Raw genomic sequence first — 22,580 nt, forward strand, 5'->3', positions numbered from 1 at the left:
ATGAAAATCCTACAATCTGGTATTGTATGAGAAAAATGTGTTTGTCCCTTCAGATAATTTCGGACAAAAGCTGTGAACCAAAGATCAGACTATATTATTAATTCGAAAGCAGTCTTTTACATATGATTTTCTGATCGTGTGTACAAGGCTTGATCGATCAAAACTGACCTCTAAATAGGCACTATTACTGTATGTTCTGCATTATCGTAAAATATTTTAAAAGATTAAAATGCCCTTACAAAGTAAGGGAGGTCACTAATAAAATAAAAAATTTATAATGGTGTTTAAATGAGCCTCCTGGGATGATCTTTCACAGACATTTTACACCACAAATTGATGCACTTTAGGCAACATGTTTAGCGTACGTGTCCATCATAAGGCAGATTAATCTTTTTATGTTCGATTCCTTTGCGCATAATTTACTAAGCCAACAAAATAAGGACACAGACCTAGGTATAGCTACATGTCACAATTCTTCATGACTGCAAACGTGGAATAAGGGTGCAGATTACACTCCTGTATCAAATTTCCAGGGAAATAATTTTGATCTGAAGCAGTTTAACTAAGCAGCTATTACCTTTCAGATGCAAAGTCTGTGAAAAGCATAATCCATTACATAAAAAAAAAAAATTATTAAAATTGAATGCATTAAAAAATTTTGAATACTTCATGTGTTACACAATTCTAAGAGTAAGCTTATATATTGTAAAATATTAAATTCACACAAAAAAAAAAAAAAAAATCTAAAAAAACAAACACTAAAACCCCAAAAATAAAACAAAAAATAAAAAAAGTAGGAAAAACAGGGAAGAATGTTATTGCAGTCCGCAGCAATTCATGATTTAGGCCCAGCTGGTAGCAATGCAGTCTTTACATGGAAGGAGCTATGCCAATGATGCTACAAATATGTAATACACAGAACCACAGAATGATTTAACACTGAACAAGCTTATCGGACTACAACAATGCAGTCATTAAGGAAGAGACACCCTTTTCCTTCAAGCGTGCTTCTAGCAAATCCTGTTGTATAACAGTCAAATCTATAAAAAGGAAAAAAAAAAACTTCTGGATTTTAATTTTTTTTTTTTTTTTATAGGTAAGAGTACTGGTTGATGTTGGCTGGACTTAAAGGATATCCAGTGTAGATTGCAGAACCTCTCGAGGCACCAATATATGACTGGGTGGCAAACTGGTGTGGATACTGAGCAGGAGCCACACTTGCGGAGGTAAGTAAGCTTGGCCCCACACTGACAGGGACCTGATGCACAAGAGTACTGGGATGTGTAGCATAAGTCGTGTGCCTTGAGGAGCCCTGAGGGGAAAACAGGTGAGCAATGGATGTAGTTGACCCCAGGGTTGCAGCAGACGTGGGAGCATAAGTGTACATGTGAGGCTGGCTGGTTAGATGGCTGGTGGCCGACGCAGCTGCCGCAAGGTGGGGGTGCACAGTGGAATGCAAGGGACTGCTGTGCTGGAAAGTGAATGGAGCCTGAGAGATTGATGGGAGCGGAGCAACATAGGCTTGTTGCCTACGAGGAGGTGGATTCATGCTTCTCTCTTGGGATCCTATTGAGGCGGACTGCTGGTTCTAGGAGGGAAAAAAAAAAAAAAAAGTTGAGTTGCCACAGAACCATAAATACATTAGTATATGTAGTATATTTACTACAGGGCACTTAAAAAGACAATATAATCTATATTTTCGGAAAGAAGAGCTGTAGAATAAAACTATGGTAGTCAAAAAGGTTTGTTGTATATTTGGGCAAACTCTTACAAAAGATTAATTTTTTCAGTTAATGCGGTGTTCCAGTCTCCTCTCCCCCTCCAAAAATTAAAAGTCAGCAGCTACACATACTGTAGCTGTTGACTTTTAATATTAGGACACTTACCTGTCCTGGAGTCCATTGGCTGCCGGCGCCGCCATTGCCGTTGAGGGAACCTGGCTTCACTGGTGGGTCCCTAATGCGCATGCGTGAAGCGCGCTGCGCATTCGGATTGGCTTGACGGCGGGGGAAGGATGAGGGGGGCCAAACTTCCGAGGGACAGCGCCGCCGCGCCATCTCCAGGAAGTGAAGGGTACCTGTCAAAAAAACTGGTACCCGTTCCCCCCCTTCCCCCCTGAAAGGTGCCAAATGTGGCACCGGAGGGGGGAGGAAGCAAATGAGTGGAAATTCCACTTTTGGGTGGAACTCCGCTTTAAATAGTATTTATGGTTTACCTGTAAATGAATCAACTTGGAATACAGTATAGGACACAAGACTAGAATTCTCAGACCATGGGTTATACTACCTTCAGGTGATTGGGCAGAGGAAAGAATGTGCCACCTCTAGAGTGTACCATAGAACTCTGCCCACTCAAGCAAAAAGGATTTGTCAAGGCACAGAAGAGGGACTTTTGTCCTGTACTGTATTTAAAGATGAGATATTTACAGGTGAGTGAAAATTCGTTTATCAAAATCATACAAGGACTTTTTTATTAGACCATGGTATTCTTAGACCATGGGACTTACCCAAGCAGACCTAACAAGCAGCCCACAAGCAAAACAAGGGTTTAAAGAACCCCAACAACATACTCCGATAACAGTTCAATCACCTTCCAGCCAAAACAGAACACCTGGTAGAATTTAGTGGGTTAACAAGAGAACATGAGAGAACCTGTTGGCAGCTCAGCAAATCTGGAAAGATGATTGATGCCAAAAATCCCAAGAGAACAGCATTCGGGAATAGGAGTGAGCTCAGGTGTGTTCGGATCAATACTAAATGGCCAAGACATGCACCATCCTGCAGCCACACATACTTTCCTTTGTATGCGGCTTTCTGGCAGGAGAGTTCAGATGGGCTTGTACTTTATATTAGCAACTCCATGAAAAAAAGTCTTGATGGGGTGGGCAAGAGGTTTCTGTAAATAAACGGATAAGGCAAAAAACCTGATTCTTAAGGATACTCCGACGCTGCTCAAGATCAGACTGAAGAACAAAATACGAGTGATACAGTATCCCCTTGGATTCAAATTTCTTGCACCGTGAAAGTAGGCCTTCCATGTTCGATAAAACGTGCAGGAGTACATTTTTCCTGTTTTGTTTAACCTCTTTACGACCGCCCGCCGCAAATGTACTGCGGAAGGCAGCCGCTCCTGCGCACACCGCCATCACTGTACGTCGGTCGTGAACAGGAGGCTAGGGGGGCGAGCGCGCGCAACCGGCAGCGCGATTGCCGCCTGACACCCGCGATCGTAACCCGCTGAGAGAACAATGGTCAGCTGTTGTAAACACAGCTTACCATTCTTCTTCCTGGAATGATCATAGAGCCCCTGTGATCCTTCTATATAGGAACACAGGTCTTTATGGTCATTTCACAAGCCATGCCCCCCCATAGTTAGAATCACTTTCCTAGGCTCACATTTAACCCCTTGATCACCCACAATGTTAACCCCTTCCCTGCCAGTGTCATTATTACAGTAACGCCCTCAGGGAGTAAACGGCAGCCTGCAAAACTTTGCGGCTAAAGGAGGCATATACAGATGCCAGCACATCCACCTTATAAAACTTTGTGAAGGTATGAACAGACGACCAGGTAGCCGCCTTGCAACCCTGAACCACAGATGCCCGATGGCCAGGAAGCACCAAGCGCCTGAGTAGAATGCGCCTTAACAGGGAAAGATGGAACCTGACCCTTAATTGAATAAGCCTGCACAACTGTCTGGGCCATCTGGAAATAGTCGCAGCATACGCAGGCAGCCATTTTAGGTCCATCCGTAAGTACAAAGAGCAAATCGGACTTTCAAAAAGAATCAGTCGCCAAGTACACCCTGATTGCCAACCACCATCCAAAGTGTGCAATGCAAATTCCATAGGACGTTTAGGCTTAGGACACAAGGAGGGAAGCACAATGTCCTCATTTAAGTGGAAACTGGAAACCACCTTTGGAAGGACGGATCCGGACGAAGCACCACTTTATCCCTGTGACAGTGTTAATTTTGGCAGAAAATTTCAATTCAGTTTTAGTCTTAGGACTAAAATGCCATTTTAGTTTTAGTCCCATTTAAGTCTTCTGCAAGTGTTTTAGTTTTAGTCGTATTTAGTCGACTAAAACTCATTTTAGTCGACTAAAACTCATTTTAGTCGACTAAAACTCATTTTAGTCATCTATAATCGAATGGGTGTAGTTCAATTGTAATTTGTATTGCATTATTTAAACATTTCTCTACAATTTCCAAACTCATTATATACTACTGCTGGTCCTGGAGTGAAAAATCTAATATGTTATTATTTATGGTCTTAAGCTTTGAGCATGCACCAGTGTTAATTTTGGCAGCAAATTTCGATTTAGTTTTAGTTAGTCTTGACTAAAATGCCATTTTAGTTTAGTTGTATTTTAGTCATCTGAATTGTTTTAATTTTAGTCGTATTTTAGTTGACTAAAATTGTGTTAATTTAGTCGACGAAAACATTTTAGTCGTTTTTAGTCAACAAAATTAACACTGCCCTGTGAACCACCAGATAGGGAGGCCAACGACAGGACGGCGCCAGTTCCGACACCATGTGCGCAGAAATAATAGCCACCAAGAAGGTCACTTTCTGGGATAAGGGGAGCAGGGGAATCTCCCGAATATTTTCAAAGGGATGTTTCTGAAGAACCGACAGCACTAAATTAAGGTCCCAAGGTGGTAACAAAGGACGCACCAGAGGTGCCAAGTGTCGAACAACCTGGATAAAGTCACGCACCAGGGAATGGGTGGCTAATGGCCTTTGGAAGAAAATTGCCAAGGCCGAAACCTGACCCTTGATAGTACTCAAAGCCAATTTTTGATCAACTCCCTGTTGAAGGAAGGCCAAGATCCAAGCCACAGAGTAAGAGCGAGGGGGATCCCCAAAGGACTCACACCACGCAATATTCGACTTCCACGTACAATGATAGAAGTTTCTGGAAGTCGCTTTTCTTGCTTTAAGCAAAGTGGGAATCACTGTAGCAGACAACCCTCTGTCCTTCAGCACCTGGCTTTCAACAGCCAAGCCGTCAAAGCCAGTGAATGTAAAGCAGGATGGAAGATTGGCCCTTGAGACAGTAGATCCTCTCTGAGAGGAAGTCTTTAAGGAACGTCTGCGACTAGCCTGACCAGGTCGGCATACCAAGCTCGGCAAACCAAGTCCAGAGCCACAAGGATGACCGGAATCCCTTCCGCCTCGATCCTGCGAAGAAGTTTTGGCAGCAACTTGAGGGGGAAAAGGCATACATCAGCGGATACTGACCCCACTGAGCCATCAGCGAGTCTGTGGCGTCTGCCAGAGGGTCCCAAGAGCGGGCCACAAATCTCTGCACCTTCCTGTTGATCCGAGACCCCAACAGATCGACTTCTGGAGTGCCCCAACGAAGGCACAACTGCTGGAACACAACTAGATGGAGAGACCATTCCGCTTGATCCAAGGTCTGCCGACTGAGGAAATCTGCCTGCCAATTTTCCACTCCTGGAATGTGAACGGCAGAGAGAGCTGGAACAAAGCGTCCCGCCCACAAAAGGATTCCTGCCACTGCCAAGTCCACAAGGACACTTCTGGTGCCCCCTTGGTGATTGATATGCGCCACGGCCATGGCATTGTCCGATTGAATGCGCATTGGACAGCCCTGAAGGTACTCCGTCCAGTGGACTAGAAAAAGCCTGATCGCTTTCAGCTCCAGAACATTGATCGATAACCTGGATTCTTCCAGGGACCAGACCCCTTGAGTGGAAAGCTTGCTGAGAACACCTCCCTACACAGACAGACTGGCATCCGTGCTGACAACTGTCCAATATAGGAGAAGGATTTTCCTTGTTTGAGCGTCGGGGACTGAAGCCACCATATCAGGGACCCCCTGGTCACCTGGCTCAGCTGGATCTGGTTGTCCAGGGAATTTGGATCTTCGTTCCATTTGAGAAGGACTTCCTTCTGGAGGATTCTTGTGTGGAATTGAGATAAAGGGACTGCCTCGAAGGACGACCATTTGCTGGACAGCAATAGCTGAATCGCAGTCTGGAGTTTTTGAAGTTTGTCCAGAGGAAGAAAAACCCGGGCTGAGGACGAGTCCAAAGTCAGACCCAGATGATCCAGTCTCATGGAAGGGACCAGGGACGACTTCTGAAGGTTCAGAATCCACCCAAACTCCTCCAGAGTTCTTATGGTGACCTTTAAGATAGTCACCAGCGCCATGGGAGACACTGCACGGAGAAGCAGATCATCCAGGTAACCCAGAACCGATATCCCCCCCGCTGGCGTAACACCAGGAATGGAGCCAACACCTTTGTGAAGACCCAAGGGGCCGAGACGATACCAAAGGGTAACTCCACCACAGCAAAACGCAGAAACCGCAGATGCCCTGCACATATTGGGATGTGGAGGTAGGTATCTTTGATCTCTTTATAGGCCAGGATGTCCCCCTGATGTAGGGAAGCCACCACCCTGCAGATGGATTCCATCTTGAATTTTTGAACACGCAGAAAAGAAATTCAGTGCCTTTAGGTACAGAATTGGACGCACCTTGCCTTACTTACTGGGGACAGTAAACAGGTTTGAGTAAAAGCCCTGAAAACGTTCCAAAGACGGAACTGGAACTATTACTCCTTGTTGGAACAGTTCCTGTACCGCTCCAAAGAGCCTGTAAGCGATCCGGGGACATTGGAAGGAAAGAACCTTACGGGAGGGACGGATCGAAACGCGATCTTGTAACCGGACTGAATGACCTTGTGAACCCACTTGTCTTGTATCCGGGATAGCCACCGGTCCGGGAACCGGCAAAGACGCCCCCCCCCCCCCCACCCCAGTTACAGGTGAGGGCGCACCTTCAGGCCGAAAAGGGTCTTATCCGCAGGTTTGGAGAAACCCAATTTGTTTGACAGACCATGGTCCCCGAGGGACCCCGTCTACAACGAGGGTCCTTATCCTTGTAAGCCTGTGGGAAAAAGGTACTCTTAACCCCTGTAAGACCTTTGATCGGGTCATCAAGGGTAGCTCCAAACAGGCGATCACCTTGAAAAGGTGGATCAGACAAGACCTTCTTTGAGGTCTGATCCGCAGACCAACATTTTAACCAAAGTATACACCGGGTGACCACTGCTGAAACAGACAGTCAGGCCAATAGTGGAGCTGCATCCAGCGAGGCATCGCAAAAAAATTGCAGACCCTGAACCAACTGGTCAGCCAGCTCCGCAAAGGCAGGGGGGGAGTTGTTCCCCCTCCAGGTCACAGCCCATTCAGTCAAGGTTTGTGACACAAGGGCAATAGTAAACACCGGTCTTAGTGCAGACCCTGCAAGGGAGTACATATTGCGGGCCACAGACTCCGCCTTTCTATCTGCCGGATCCTTAAGACGGGGAATCCTTCACTGGAATCATGGTACCTTTTTTCAGTCTGGAGATCGGAGGGTTCATCGTAGGGGACAAAGTGAACTTTTTAATAAGGGACTCTTCAAGGGGGTAGCATCTAGCAATCCACTTAGGCACCCCAGGGGGACGCTTTGGGTCAGTCCCACTCTTTGACCATGTTGTCAAAATACGCATGAAAGGGAAAAACCTTTGCCGCTCTGGATGGTTTGCGAGTGCCAAAAGTAACCTGAGCTGCAGTTGCGTCCTCCATTTTTGGGGTCTCACGCACCGATACAACCAGTGCGTCCAGCAGCGCGCCTTTTCCTGCGCGACGGCAGAGGGAGAGGTGTCATCCTCACTATCCGAGGAGACAGGGCGCAAGGTAGCAGACCCGGCAGGGAGACCCACGTCTGCGGCGGCTGAATCAGATTCAGAATCTGACACATCAGTTAAGGCAGGGGTGTGGGGGGGGGTATTTAGCCCTTTAAAGGCCATCTCCACATGGGAGACATAAGATTCCAGGACCGGCAATGCATTTATGGATGGCTGGGATGCGGAGGGCCCTGCGGCCTCCGAGAGGGGGCCAGGTGGGAAAACGTGTTCCACAGGGTCCATGTCGCACCAGGGGAACCCGCAGAAGAAAATTGGGAAAAAAAACTTTTTTGGAATGTCCCACTGCGTGATAGCGCCCCCAAGAGGTCTGGCACAAAGCACTGAAGAGCAACCCCCCCCCCCCCCCAGACTCACCACCCGCACCAGAGATGCAAGGAGGGGCTTTTCACTGACAAAAAAACACCTCTAGGGACTCTGAAAAATCAGTGACGGCCATGTTTTTAATCGGAATCCACCGCAAAATGGCCATCGGGCTACACAAGCATGGCCGCCGATCTTAATAGCACATGGGCTACAAGAAAATGGCAGCCCGCGGAGATTCTGGGGACTCCCCAGCCTCCTGAACTGGATCGACAGGATGGGGGACCCTGGTAATGACAGGCGAGTCTGAGATGGGTTTTCAACACAACGTACAAAACATAAATTTTTGCTTTAAGTATACTTGTTTTAATTCATAATGTTCTGTTTATGTTAGCATGCTACTTTTCTTCCTTTTTTTTGTCTGTCTCCAAGGCTATCATGACTACTTCACTCTGCCGGTACTTAAAGTGGAGTTCCACCCTAAAATGATACTTACCTCCATCTTCTCACTCCGGGTCACCTGAAAAACAAATGGATAATCGCATTTTTTTTCTTCTTGCCTCGTAGAGAAGAAAATATACTTACCTTACTTCCTTCTTCCTCCCCTCGGCGGCCACGGCCCGTCACTTCCTGGCTTTGCAATGATTCCTGGGAGCTGAACGTCATCGCTCCCAGGAATCATTGCGCCTGCACCGGCCGAGATGTCAGTTCCAGGGCGCGCGCGTCATTCCCTTCTAAACAGCTTCTGGGCATGCCCAGAAGCTGTGGAGGGATGACGCGCGTGCACAGGAAGTGACGGCGGGGCCGGTGCAGTGCATCGTGGGACCGAAGAAGACGAAAGAGGACGCAGAAGAGGATCGGCTTCAAGCTGCCCACACCTGAGATGGCAGCGCTGGACAATACTTTTTCAAGGTAAGTATTTCAAGGTAAGTATTTGTCCTAAAAAGGTAAGTGCAACCCGGGACAGATCAGAGGCTAGCCATTGTGGAATGTACTAGCCCTGACTGTCCCGGGGGTATTTTTATTAAAAAAGTATTCCCAGGGTAGAACTCCGCTTTAACATGCTTCCGACTTACAATGCCTGACAATTACTTTGCCGCTCAAGTTTCTGGAACAAGTCATCAAGGCAACTTCTTGTTTTTCCTTTTTTACAATATGAAAACATTTTGAATGTTTTTTTGAGCCAAGCTCTTAAGCTTGTTGTGACACACTGCTACTTTCCAAGCAAAGCACATAAAATAAAAAATGCCAGGTACTTAAAATTATATGTGTTTGACAAACAAAACAATATATGGCTTCTTACTTGACTGAGGTTGAGAGGCTGCACTCCATTTACTATGCGATGGGAGCGATAGCCAGTTTGGGAAATGCAACTGCCAGATTGTCCATTTGAAGACGTGGAAGATTTTGACTTGCCGGTATTGCCAAGACTACCTGCTGCACAATTAAATAGGAAAAATAATTACAATCTTAATTTCAACACAGTTTATTGTACCCTTATGTACACTTATGTAAACTAACTTCAAGCTTCTTAAGAGCAAGCATTAAAATGAGTATTCTCTGTTGTAGCCAGAAAGCCTCGCAGCCTTTTTTTTTTTTTTTTAAAAAGGGGCCTAAAATTTTATACCAGGACGATGCCCCACACACCTCTGCTCTATGCAGATTTAAAAGCACTTAAAGGCCACTGATCTCCTCTCACTATACAGGAGGGTAGGCACTTAAAGCGGAGTTCCACCCAAAAGTGGAACTTCCGCTTTAGGGAGTCCTGACCCCCCGACATGCCACATTTGGCATGTCATTTTTTGGGGGGGGGAGCGGGTACCTAGTTTTGACAGGTACCCGCTCCCACTTCCGCTCGGAGCGCCGCGGCGCCCTGAGCGGAAGTTCTCCTCTCCCCCTCCCTCCCTGCAATCTTCTGGGACACGTCAGAGGTCCCAGAAGATTGCCGGCCAATCACGGCGCGCAGCGCGACTCGCGCATGCGCAGTGGGTACCCGGCTGTGAAGCCGCAAACTGTAACAGCCGGGTGCCCACAGCAGTGATGCCGGCGCCGAGGGAGAGGATCGAGGCTTCCGGCGGCCGCATCGCTGGACCGTTGGACAGGTGAGTAAATGGCTGGAACTCCGCTTTAAGTAGGGCTAACGTTAAAAAAAAAAATATCAAGGAACACAAACTCTAAGTATCAGATGTAAACTATATCAAAATAATGCATAGATATTTTTGCATAATAAAAAGGTAATCACAGAAATCATGTGGTTTCTGCAGTTAGACAAGACTTTTAGTTTATGTTTAAAGGAGTTGTAAAGTCAGATGGTTTATCTTAATGCATTCTATGCATTAAGATAAACTTTGTGTGAAGCAACCTCCTCAGCACCCCCTTTTAAAAAAATAACTATTTTTCACATTTTTTTATATGAAATTCCCCAAAAAAAATTTTTAAAAATCAAAATTTAACATTTTAGGCCAATTTGTTTTTTGCTACATATTTTTGGTAAAAAAAAAAAAAAAATTGCAATAAGTGCATTTTGATTGGTTTGCGCAAAAGTTATTGCGTTTACCAAGGGAAAGATTTATGTAATTTTTATTGTTTTTTTTTTTAACTAGCAATGGCAGCGATCTGCAATTTTTTTTGCAGGACTGACATTGCGGCAGACAGATCGGACCCCTAACATTTGACACTTTTGGGGGTACCAGTGACCTTACTACAGAAATCAGTGCTATACATATGCACTGTTACTGAAAAAATGACACTGGCAGGGAAGGGGGTTAACTTTATTAGTGATCAAGGGGTTAAGTGTGTACCTAGGGGCGTGACTCTAACTAAAGGGGCGTGGCTTGTCATGTAACCACAGAGACATACGATCCTACACAGAAGGATCGTAGTATCTGCAGTTACACGAGGGAGAATGACAGGCGGCTTTGTTTACATCAGCCTCCTGCCTTTCTCCCTCTCCAGCGGGAGACCGCCACGAGTGACCAGCGGACATCGGAGCCACCGGTCACTCGCGAGGGGATGTGCGGGAGCACGCCTCCGGCGGCACGCGCTTGCTCCCTGCAGGCTCCTGGGCGAGCAACGTAGTACTATGGCGTTTTGCCCAGGAGGGGCTGACTGCCGCAGTAAATATACTGTGGGCGGTCGGCAAGTGGTTAAATAAGAAAAAAGTGATCACAAAAAAAAAAAAAAAAAAAAAATGTAATGCGCCCCTGTCCCTGCACGCAAAAGCGAATGCATACGTACGTCACGCCCACATATGTAAACGGCGTTCTAAGTATCGCCGCGAACCCTAGAGTGAGAGCAACCATTCTAGTCCAAGACCCCCTATAACTCTAAATTGGTAACCTGTAATAAATTTTTAAAGCTTCGCCTATGGAGATTTTTAAATACTGTAGCAAAGAGTTTGCCACCATTCCACAAGTGTGCACAATTTTTTAGCGTGATGTTAGGTATCCATTTACTCAGCGTAACATCTTTCACATTATACAAAAAAATTGGGTTAACTTTAGTTTTTGTTTTTTTTTTTAAATTCATGAGTTTTTTTTTCTCAAAAAGTTTGAAAAATTTCTGCGCAAATACTGTGACGAAAAGTTGCGACAACCGCCATTTTATTCCCTAGGGCAATGATGGCAAATCTTGGCAGTGGCACCCCAGATGTTTTGTAACTACATTTCCTATATTGCTCATGCACTCTGCACTGCAGCTGAGCATTATGGAAAATGTAGTTACAAAACATCTGGGGTGTCAAGGTTCACCCTCACTGCCCTAGGGTCTCTGCTTAAAAAAAAAAAAAAAGAAAAAGAGGGGAAGCCTTCCTAGTTCTAGTGACCCCCAAGGAATTCCCTTAATTTGCAGGGATTTCCTCTCACATACTGTATTGGCTATGGGACAGGAACTGAAGGGAAATATTTTCAATGGGTCAGAGATGGCAGAAAAAAAAAAAAAGAAGAGGTTTTAACTCTCCCTTACTCTATCCCAAATAAAAAAAAAAGAGAAAAAAAGTTTTGCCTAAAGTTCTACTTTAATGTTTTTTTCTTAGAGTGGCGTACCTTCACTTTTAGTTTTGACTAAAGCATACATTTTCATTTGGGCCAACATACCTGACAGGTGATTCTCCAAACTGCAATCGTGAATATGGGTCTTTAGAGGAGGTACAATAATCGTGCGGGAGCTGGAATTCTGTGGATGAGCGCCTCTGCTACCAGGGACATCAAAAACACCATTAAGGTTTGAAAGGTGGTCAGCCACGTACGGACTGCTGACAGAGGAGTCTGAATCTGGAGAGTCATTCACCGTAACATAACTTATAACATTGGATCTCATTTTCATTCCAGAGCTATAAAAAAAAAAAAAAAGTTACAAAATTAGCAACCTAAATGTACCATATTCGCATTGAAACCACTATCATTACGTACAGATGATAGTGGTGTAAAGGACATATCAGTTAAGCCTTAATATTTACTCTGCACTTCAAACATGCCAAACAGCGTGTAAAAATCGGATTTTAACACCTCATGCCTTACAGAACACAAATACCCAAGATGTTCAGCAACCAAGTGCAAATAATCCAAAATTCATTTTAGTATATTATATGATATGATGATGAAGCTTCTAGTATCTGGAAATCTGTTTTAAGGACTTTAAGTGTGACCAGTCAAACAATTACCCCTTTTGTACCCTTAACCACTTCAATACCGGGCAACCACTTCAATACCGGGCACTTTCACCCCCTTCCTGCCCAGGCCAATTTTGGGCATTCAGTGCCATCACACTTTGAATGACAATTGCGCGGTTATGGAACACTGTACTCAAACAAAATTTTATCTTTTGAGACGGATAGAGCTTTTTTTTGATGGTAATAAACCCCTTCATGCCTAAGGGTAAAAAAAAAAAACAAAAAAACGTAATGCCCAAGCACAATCTTGCAACTTAAGCCCCGTACACACGTACCGATGGTCGGCATACAAATGTTCCTCTTTTCTCCCCGGGATGTCGGTGTCTGCTGAAAAGTGCAAAGACAGCACAAGGACAGCACAAGAATTTTGTCCGCCGACTGCAGAAGTGATGTCATGTAATGGTTAACTTTCCCTGTGTTTTCTATTTTCTGAGCATGCCCAGTCTTGCAAATCTGCGGTCTGTCGGCCGAATTGTGTACTGACAGGCGAACAATCGTCCGTTCTGGTGTCGGCATACAAAAATTTTCATGTTTGCAAGAAAGACTTTTGTCCGCGGATTGTGCGCAGACATCTGTCGGAGGCACCATACTAACACGCGTACAATCGGCAGATCCTTCGTCCACCGACGTTTGTATGCCGACGATCGGTACGTGTGTACGGGCCTTTAGACATGGGTTAGTAACATTTTACATATCACAACTACTTTGTGCATCCAGGTGGATACTACCTGTTTTTTTTTTTTTGTTTTTTTTCAGGACCAATTGGGCTTTTATTTGATAGTAAATGGTTATGGATAGTACCTGATTTTTTTTTTTTTTTTTATAGAAAAAACTGTCCCAAAATAAATATTTTTTTTATTTAGCTGTATTGGTTGTTGCCACCATAGCCTACCACCAAAGAACCACCCAAAATAAATTCTCCAGCTCCTGCCAATTGCAATGATACCACATATATGCATGTTATTTGTAACCGTAGTACAGCCCCCAGAAGCAATAGCGTGCCTTTGATTTTTATTTTGTCTTCCCTAAAACACAAACATTGATGCCAATTTAAAAAAAAAAAAAAAATCCTGCCCAAAATATACTGACCCAAACACTAACCATGGCACTAATCTAGACCTAGGTATTTTTTTCTCTTTATTCCATTGGTTTGTGAGTATAGTTCTTTACTTCCCATTAAGAGATACTATTTGGGTAATGTGCAAGGCTGGTGCGCCTTCTTTGCTTTACAGTGTTCCCATTGGGTTCTCCCCGGACCCATAGAGGGCATTATTGGATCAAGAACCTACGATTCATCCCCCACCATTACACCCCCCTTGAGCACAGGAGATTCTTTCCTGTGAGCGCCCGATGCGCCACAAAGGGCACGGTTCTGGGAGGACGTCTATGGACACTATCCCAGAACTTTACTACTGCGCTGTAGCTCTCATTTGGCTATAGTGCAGTACTGAACCCCCTAAAGGAGCTCAACACTAATTTTAACCCCTTAAAAAGATTGTTGCTTAACCACTTTCTCACCTGCTCATAGAAATGAATTCTATTGCGAGCAGATGGCAGCTGCAGGTTCAGCGACGTACTGGTATGTCACCAAGCACATGCATGCAGTGGCACAAACTCATGACCTTTACTTTATGTCCACTGGTAGTAAAGGAAAAAAAATGTTAAAAAAGAAAAAAGCCCTATTTGTGTAAAAAATTTATAAATTTGCGTAGTGTTGCATGACTGCGCAAATGCCAGTTATAGTACCGCAATCCTGAATAGCAAAACACGCCCTGGTCATTTAGGGGGTAAAACCATCTGGTGGTCAAGTGGTTTTAAATAAAAAAAAACTGAAGAAGCTCAAAAAGGTGACTGCACTATTTTACAACAGCAGCATTCAGAAGCAGGCGTTACAAAAACACCTAAGGATGTCTGGTTTTCATACTTGGCAGCTTTTTCTTTTTTAAGCCCTTAAGCCCAAACAAAAATGACCCTCTATCCGTCAAACTTGCCTCATCCTGTTCCACACGTATGCTAAAAGCATGCAGCACTAATATCACACACCGCACTCATGCATCCTATTTAGGCCCCCTTTCACACAGGCTGTGAGGACCATCGGTAGGGGATTTGTGAACAGATCTTCCCTGCAGAATAAGAACAAACATCACTTTCGTAACGTGTCCATTCAAATTTTTATTCCTGGACTTGGGCAGATTGAGGTAATTGGGATGCATGACCGTTTACATCCATCTGCTCAGAGGCCTACATGAAGCTTCCAATCAGGTAAGCCTGAAAAACTCACATGTAGACTTGATTGGATTGCCTATGTGAAAAGAGGCCTTTCAGACCAAACTAAACTAAATCTAGCATGCTTAAGGTGTAAAAATAGTCACTGCCACAATTCCTACCTTCCTGGCTTGTACTTGCTATCTTCTTCCTCATCAGTGTCACTGCGGATGGTGATAACACTCACAGGAGGGCTAGGAGTATCTGGAATCACGATGGGTTGGCGTTGCTCTTGGATAGGAAGGAGCGTGTTGTACGAAGTGGAGGCATGAAGTGGGCTATTCCCAATAAGTGAATAAACTTGTGATGGAATAACATCCAAAGCAGAAAGGGTCCTGTACAAATAAAGATAATTAGTGCCACAATACAAGCTAAAACATTTCCCTAGTGAAAGTTACTAAAGGCACTTTTCCACTGCAAGTACTGGCTCGGCTCCACTTGGCACGGTTTGGTTCTCCGTTGCATGGTCCTGCATGGTACGGTGTTGGAACAGTTCGGTACGGTTTGCTTTTCCGCTAAAGTAAGTGGGTGAGAACAACGATTCTCTGCCCAATCAGTGGCTAGAAGTGAAAACAGTCAAAGCTGCATGCAAAGGATTGTGGATATGGTACCGGTACGGCCCTCTTGGAACCACAACTGAGGTGGTACTGTTTAAGTGAGCCGTACTGTTCGGACCCATGTAGTGGAAAAGCGCCACCGTACCGTACCGAACCGTTCCTACACGTACCATGCAGTGGAAAAGCACAAAAGCGAGCCGAACCGTTCGGTTCCATGCAGTGGAAAAGCGCCATAAGGGTAACCCACCAAGTAAATATAAGCAAATAAAAACATGAACTAAACATGAATTGTTCTTGGCTCTATACTGTCAAATTCTTATGAAAGAAATCACAATAAACCAATTACCAAATATAAAAAATGATCGATATGAATGAGGTGCTGTGAAAGTGTCAATTGTTCATTGGTCAAAATAAATGTATGTCGTCAAAGATTTAATAGGGGAAAAAAAAAAAAAAAAAAGGCACCAACTCAATGTATTAAAAAATTCAGTGATTTGAGGGAATTCCAAAAATCTATTATGCTCAAAATGTCCACTTTACTATATGAAAACATATTCAATGGCTTTAAGCAATTTAAAATGTGAGAAAGAATAGCAGCAAGCTCCGACACCAACTGGAAGCGTCAAAAGGTTTGTCCATCGGACTAGTTGGTGACTCAACCACAGAAATAGCGATTTTTCTGGCTGAATATGAAATTTAGGATATGCAATAGCTAGCATGTAACACTAAGGTTTATCTTTGATGCTTTTAAGAACAATGCTGCCTTATAGGCCTCTTTAGACTGGCTTTAAACAAAAGGATATTTCAAACTATGAAAAGGGTATCCGGCACATTCCATTTACCAGGGATTATAAACCAGCATTGTATCACTATCTTGACTGCAGCCATGTCTGAACGCATCCTGAGAACACTTTTAAAAAGTGCTGAACTACATGTAGCACCTGCCTACACTGTCCAGCTGTAGCCAACATACTGCCAGCTGAATCTCTACATTTAGAACTCGGGTTACGGTTAAAAAAAAAAAACACTTAATTTTAAGAGATTCAGTACCTCAATTAAACACCTACGATGGAGTTGACCCACTACTTACATTACATGCTACCCTCTAGTACCTGGTAGGGTACAAGGTTTAGTCTGGAATTTAATATACAATTGTAACATCCAATAACTTCCACTCTGGTGAACTGATGCAAAACCTTGCAAGAATTTTGGAAAATGTATAAGTGCCTCTAATATAATCGATAGGCAGCTTATAAACACACAGTACTAATCATTTGGGGTTAAACATTAATTCCACAATGGAAGTTAACCCCAAACTTGACATTAGCATGTCTGAAGGTTAAACTTGGGAACAGGTGTAATGTCTAAACTACTCATAGTGAATGCAATATTTTATAACTGGCTTTTTTATTTTCTGATGAACAGCTAATTGTTTATGAAGGACCTGTAAAGAATGTAGATGAGGCACAATGACAATGGATTTTATTAAAGCAGCCCTTACTTGGTGTTCTGTGATTGTAGTGGCTTGTTTTTCTTTGCGGACACGTTTCCATTTTGTTGCTGCCGAACAACATGAGCAACCCCCACGTTTAGAGGCTGGGCTGCAGCCAAGGTCACATGGTTAGCAAGTAATGATGGCTGCTGCATCAGTGCGCTATACTGGTTTCCATGGGAATGTGCATTTCTATTAGGAAAGATAAGCATATTCTAAGTACCACAGCCATTTCTAATGCATGGTGACTATTTGGGTATTGAAAGATCGGTTTTATCCACTATATACAGAAAAAGACAGTACTAGCAAACTTATACTACACCTCCTCCTACTACTAAAGTCCCCGCCTTGAAAACTTACCCTAAAACTTGAAATGGCCAATCAGCCAACCAAAGCGCCCTAGTTTCGTGGGGGTAATTGCAATATTTTACAGATGTCATTTAAACATAACGGCTGCATATCCTTGGCTAAGTGGGCACTTTTTTTTAGGCCAACAAAGAAATCTGTAAATTGTACAATGCCAAATTTACCTATAGTGCTGACTTCAAAGGCATAGGAAGAGAGAATTTCCCTTTGGTTTGAGAAACTTTTCGATATTTTACACCTGTAAATCTATATTATGAAATTGCTGGTGCCCTATGCTGTGTAATGGTTAGACTAAATAGTTATAAGTGGTTGCTTTATTATTCCATAGAAATCTAAAAAAACACACACGAGGATAGAACTGCTGACAGGACAATATTAAAGTGGATCTTCATTGCATCTGAGCGACAGAAAACCAAAAACACGAATTAAATTTTATCATTCAAAGCAAACTCCCCCAACCATGTTCTGCATGCTTTATTTTGTGGAGAAATACTTTGAAAAACACTCCTAGCATTTCTAGCCGTGGCCATCTTAAGGGCAGATGATTCAGGTAGCATTTACTTCCTGGAATCCATCTGAGAGTGTGCTTAGCTGAGAAAACCCCGTCTCCGCTCCTGAAGACGACTCCTGAGATGTATGGCATCATTTGCCCAGGCAAGAAGCCAGGAAGTAATTTAAGAAATGTTAAAAAAAAAAAAATTTAACACAAGTAAATATACCTTGCCAACTATCTACTGATGCTAGCAGCATGCATGTTAAAGTGGAACTCCACTCTCTCAAACATTAACTGTCCAAGCTTAAATTCTAAAAAAAAAATAAATACAATTATATACATTACCTCCAATCTGCAAGCTGCTGGTTACTTCCAATAGTTTCAGGGATCACTGCTGTCGGCTGAACAGAGTTATGAAGGGCAACACCAGGAAGTTGCTGCCATGTAGATGGCAGTAGGATCTGCTGTGTTCCACCAGGCCAAGCCTGCTGGAAAACACAAAAAAAAGGAAAAACCAATAGGCTCTTAGTCACACACCAATACAAAACATGCTGCATTAGCCTGTTTAAAACCGGGATCTTCAACTTGCAGAAATAAAGGGCAAACCTAAAATTAGGTCCGTGATAATCAGTGAGAAAAAGATTTGTGGTGCTGCACAACTACCCTCTTTTACCAAACACATTTGCTACTAATAAATTTAAAATGCTGGGTCGGGACACAGAACTGTATTTTTGATTTAACCATGGTTGATTTAAGCTGGCCATACATTGGTAGATTTTGGCAAGAGCTCTTCTATGAAAAATTACATTAGTATATTCAAATTTGACATAAGTCGCTTTAGGATTTAACCCCTTCCCGCCCGGCCTATGGCAGAACGATGGCTGGGCATGGGCTCTATTGTCCTGACTGGACATCCTTCATAACAAACCACTGTGCGTGCTTCCGGGGACGTGCAATGCGGTGTGTAGCCCGGACACACCGCATCTCCAAACACGGTAAACAGCCATTTGACTTCGAGTTACCACATGATCAGCTGTGTCCAATTCACAGCTGATCAGTGTAAATAGGAAGTACCAGTTACTGGCATTCCTCTACTCGGGCTGACAAGGCGTAAGAAGAGAACCAACAAGCGGGTATCCTGACAGGGGGGGAGGGGGGGTCTGCGCTGATAATCAGCGCCACCTGCCAGTGCGCCGCCCCATCAGCTCCGCTTGTCAATGCTGCCAATTAGTGCCTTCAGTGGAGAAAAAAAATATAATTTTTTGTAAGAACTTAACGTAAAATTCTTTTCTTTGAGTCCTCTGACAGTCGCCGCCCACTCATATAGTCTGCACTTCTGAGTATTGGTCTTATCCACAGGAGTAAGCTATGCATAAGATTGTTAGAAAACATTCACAAAACCTTTGTATAGACCCACCTACAGGGGGCTGTCCCTCTGGTCCAATACCTCCAGCTAGCAGCATTCCCAAATCAGTTTGGTAGCAAGCAGTATAGAGATCCATGAACCCCAAAAGAGGGGTGGGGGGTGGCGACTGTCAGAGGACTCAGAAAATAATTTTACAGTAAGTTCTTACAAAAAATTCTATTTTCTCTTACGCCCGACAGTCGCCGCCCACTCATACAGTCTGCACTTCTGGGACATCCCAAAGCAGTGTAGATGTGAGAGGTGGGAAACGCAACCGTCAAAAAGGCAACGCAGCACCCAGGTCAGAGAAAAGAACCTTGTCTGAACCAGAAAGGTAAACACTGGGTAACAGGAAAGCTCAAAATGAGCGAACAAACCCAGGAAAGCAAAATAACCAAGGGGGGGAAAAATACCCCAACAGGAGGAGACAGGTTAAACCAGGTCTCCCCTAAGGCACTGCTGCACTCAGAACTTTACGGCCAAAAGAGGCATCTGCCGATGCCAGATCATCAAGTTTGTAAAATTTAGTAAAGGTATGCACGGACGACCAGGTCGCCGCTTTGCACACCGACACCTGATGGCAGAAGGCCCAAGACGCACTAACCGCTCTAGTAGAGTGTGCCGTGATAGGGAAAGGTGGAACCTGATCCCTAATTGAATAGGCCTGTACAATCGCAGACGCAGCCATACCCTTCCGAGGTCCCTCAGGAAGGACAAAAAGAGATTCCGACTTTCTGAAGGATTCAGTAGACAGGTAAACCCTGATCGCCCTTCACCACATCCAAGGAATGCAATCAAACTCCTTAGGATGCTTAGGCTTCGCACAAAGCTAAGGCAAGACAATGTCCTCGTTGAGATGGAAATCCGAAACCCCTTTCGGAAGAAAGGACTGATGAGGTCACAAGACCACTTTGCCCCTATGAACAACCAGATAGGGGGAGCCGCCCGACAGGGCAGCCAACGCCAACACACTGCGAGCAGATGTGATCGCCAACAGAAAGGCAACTTTCCATGACAGCACCGGCAGAGGAATCTCCCGGATGTTCTCAAAGGGAGGACGTTGCAAAACGGACAAAACCAAATTCAGGTCCCAAGGAGGCAAGGGTGCCCTCCTAGGGGGAGCCAGATGACGCACCCCTTGATTGAAAGTGCGGATCAAGGAATTCAACGCCAGAGGGCGTTGGAAAAAAAGAATGGCCAGCGCAGATAACTGGCCCTTAATAGTGGTCAGCGCCAGACGCTGCTCCACACCAGTTTGCAGGAAAGCCAACACCCTCGCCACCAAAAAGGAGCAGGAATGGAACCCCTGGGATTCACACCAGGCTTCCAGGTACGATAATAAATCTTACCGAACGAGGCCTTCCTAGCCTTGAGTAAGGTAGGAATGACCGCCGACGAGAGACCCCTGTCTCTCAAGACCTGGCTTTCAACAGCCACGCCGTCAAAGCCAGCGACTGTAAAGCAGGATGGAAGATCGGCCCCTGAGACAGAAGATTGTCTCGTAGTGGGAGCCGCTAGGGAGGCTCGATGACCAGTTGCATGATGTCTGCGTACCAAGACCGGCGCGGCCAGTCTGGGGCCACTAGAATCACCAACCTCGGTTCCGAGACCAACCTGCGAAGGAACTTGGGACAACTGAACCAGGGAAAAGGAATAAATCAGGCGATACCGATTCCAAGGCACGACCAACGCGTCCGCCAGAGGGTCGCATGTTCTTGCCACGAACCTTCCCAACTTGTTGTTTAGCCGAGACGCAAACAGATCCACATCCGGGGATCCCCACTGCGCACACAGCATCTGAAACACCTCCTGGTGTAAGGACCATTCCCCCTGGTCCAGGGTCTGGCAACTCAGACAGTTCGCCTGCCAGTTCTCCACACCTGGAATGTGGGTCTCGGCCCAAGACAGAATCTCGGCCACTTCCTTGGCTGCCCAGGCACTCCTGGTGCCCCCTTGGTGATTGATGTAAGCCACCGCAGTTGCGTTGTCTGTCTGCACACGGTGGCCCTGAAGACGATGCGACCAATGGAGCCAACAGAGCCCGATTGCTTGCAGTTCCAAGACATTTATCGGAAGGGAGGATTCCCCCTCCGACCAAGTGCCCTGGGCAGACAAATTGCCCAGAATTCCACCCCAGCCCGACAGGCTAGCGTCCATGGTTACCACAGTCCATAGCAACGGTCGAAAGGATTTTCCTTCCTTCAGAGCTGGAGGACTGGAGCCACCACAGAAGATCCGATCTGACTTGGGGGCTCAAAGAGATCCTCTTTTCCCAAGGAGTGAGGATGCCTGTCCCACCTGGTCAGAATCTCCGCTTGCAGAGATCATGTGTGGAACTGTGCAAATGGTATCGCCTCGAAAGCCGACACCATTAAGCCCAGGGACCGCATGCAGGTCCGAAGCGAAGAGAACTCGTTGTCCCTGAGGGACTTGACCTCGTCCTGCAGAGTCCAGAGTTTGTCCTCCGGAAGAAAGACCTTCGCCTGGGTGGAGTCCAGAATCATCCCGAGGTAAGAAAGACGAACAGAAGGGGAAAATGTCGACTTCTGAAAATTGATGGTCCACCCGAATTCCTGGAGCGTCTGAACTGTGGTGGACAGATGGCGCAACAGAGTGGCACTGGAGCTCGACCTTAAAGGAGATCGTCCAGGTACCCAAGGATGGCAATCCCCTGTACCCGCAACAAGGCTAGAACAGGAGCCAACACTTTGGTAAAAACCCTTGGAGCCGAAGCGAGGCCGAAAGGCAACGCCACAAACTGATAGTGCTCCTCTGCAATTGCGAATCAGAGGTACCTCTGATGACCCTCGTAAGATACGCATCCTTGAGGTAGATGGAAGCCAGGAAATCCCCTGGACTCAAGGATGCCACCACTGACCGGAGGGACTCCATCCGGAATTTCTGGACCCGCACATAACGGTTCAGAAACTTTAAGTCCAGAATCGGACGCACCTTGCCCTCTTTTCCGGGCACTGTGAACAGATTTGAGTAAAAACCCTGAAACCTGTCCCGAAGTGGCACCGGGACAACCACCCCCTGGGCGAGGAGATCCTGAACCGCCCGATGGAGATCTCGGAAACGATCTGGGATCAAAAGAAGATTTGAGGGAAAGAATCTGTCTGCTGGGCGTGATCGAAACTCAATCTTGTACCCTGACCGAATGAGTTTTTGAACCCACCTGTACTGAATCTTGGCCAGCCAAGGTTCGGGAAACAGCACAGACGTTCCCCCCACCCCTGAAATGGGTGAAGGCGCCCCTTCAGGTCGAGGCGGACTGGGCCGCCATGCCCGTGTGGGCGGCTTTAGGC

General features: G+C 45.3%; 1 protein-coding gene across 6 annotated transcripts in view; it reads right to left on the reverse strand.

Annotated features, from left to right (window-relative positions):
• Positions 1 to 690: 690 nt before the first annotated feature.
• Positions 691 to 22,580, reverse strand: part of HIPK1 (homeodomain interacting protein kinase 1) — a 160,172-nt gene continuing 138,282 nt past the window's right edge. For 2 of the 6 annotated variants that reach the window (XM_082244528.1, XM_082244526.1), the window contains 6 exons: positions 18,213 to 18,355; positions 17,018 to 17,200; positions 15,082 to 15,294; positions 12,120 to 12,355; positions 9,329 to 9,459; positions 692 to 1,588 (listed from right to left, as the gene is read on the reverse strand). In XM_082244528.1, the coding sequence (XP_082100654.1) occupies positions 1,091 to 1,588; positions 9,329 to 9,459; positions 12,120 to 12,355; positions 15,082 to 15,294; positions 17,018 to 17,200; positions 18,213 to 18,355 (1,404 nt within the window). In that variant the 3' untranslated portion in view covers positions 692 to 1,090. Of the gene's footprint in view, positions 1,589 to 9,328; positions 9,460 to 12,119; positions 12,356 to 15,081; positions 15,295 to 17,017; positions 17,201 to 18,212; positions 18,356 to 22,580 lie in introns of all 6 variants that reach the window. The other 4 variants (XM_082244530.1, XM_082244529.1, XM_082244527.1 and 1 more) reach the window with 4 other exon arrangements.

This window comes from Pelophylax lessonae (assembly GCF_965119305.1).
Source record: "Pelophylax lessonae genome assembly, chromosome: 2".
In the NCBI taxonomy this organism is placed as follows: Eukaryota; Metazoa; Chordata; class Amphibia; order Anura; family Ranidae; genus Pelophylax; species Pelophylax lessonae.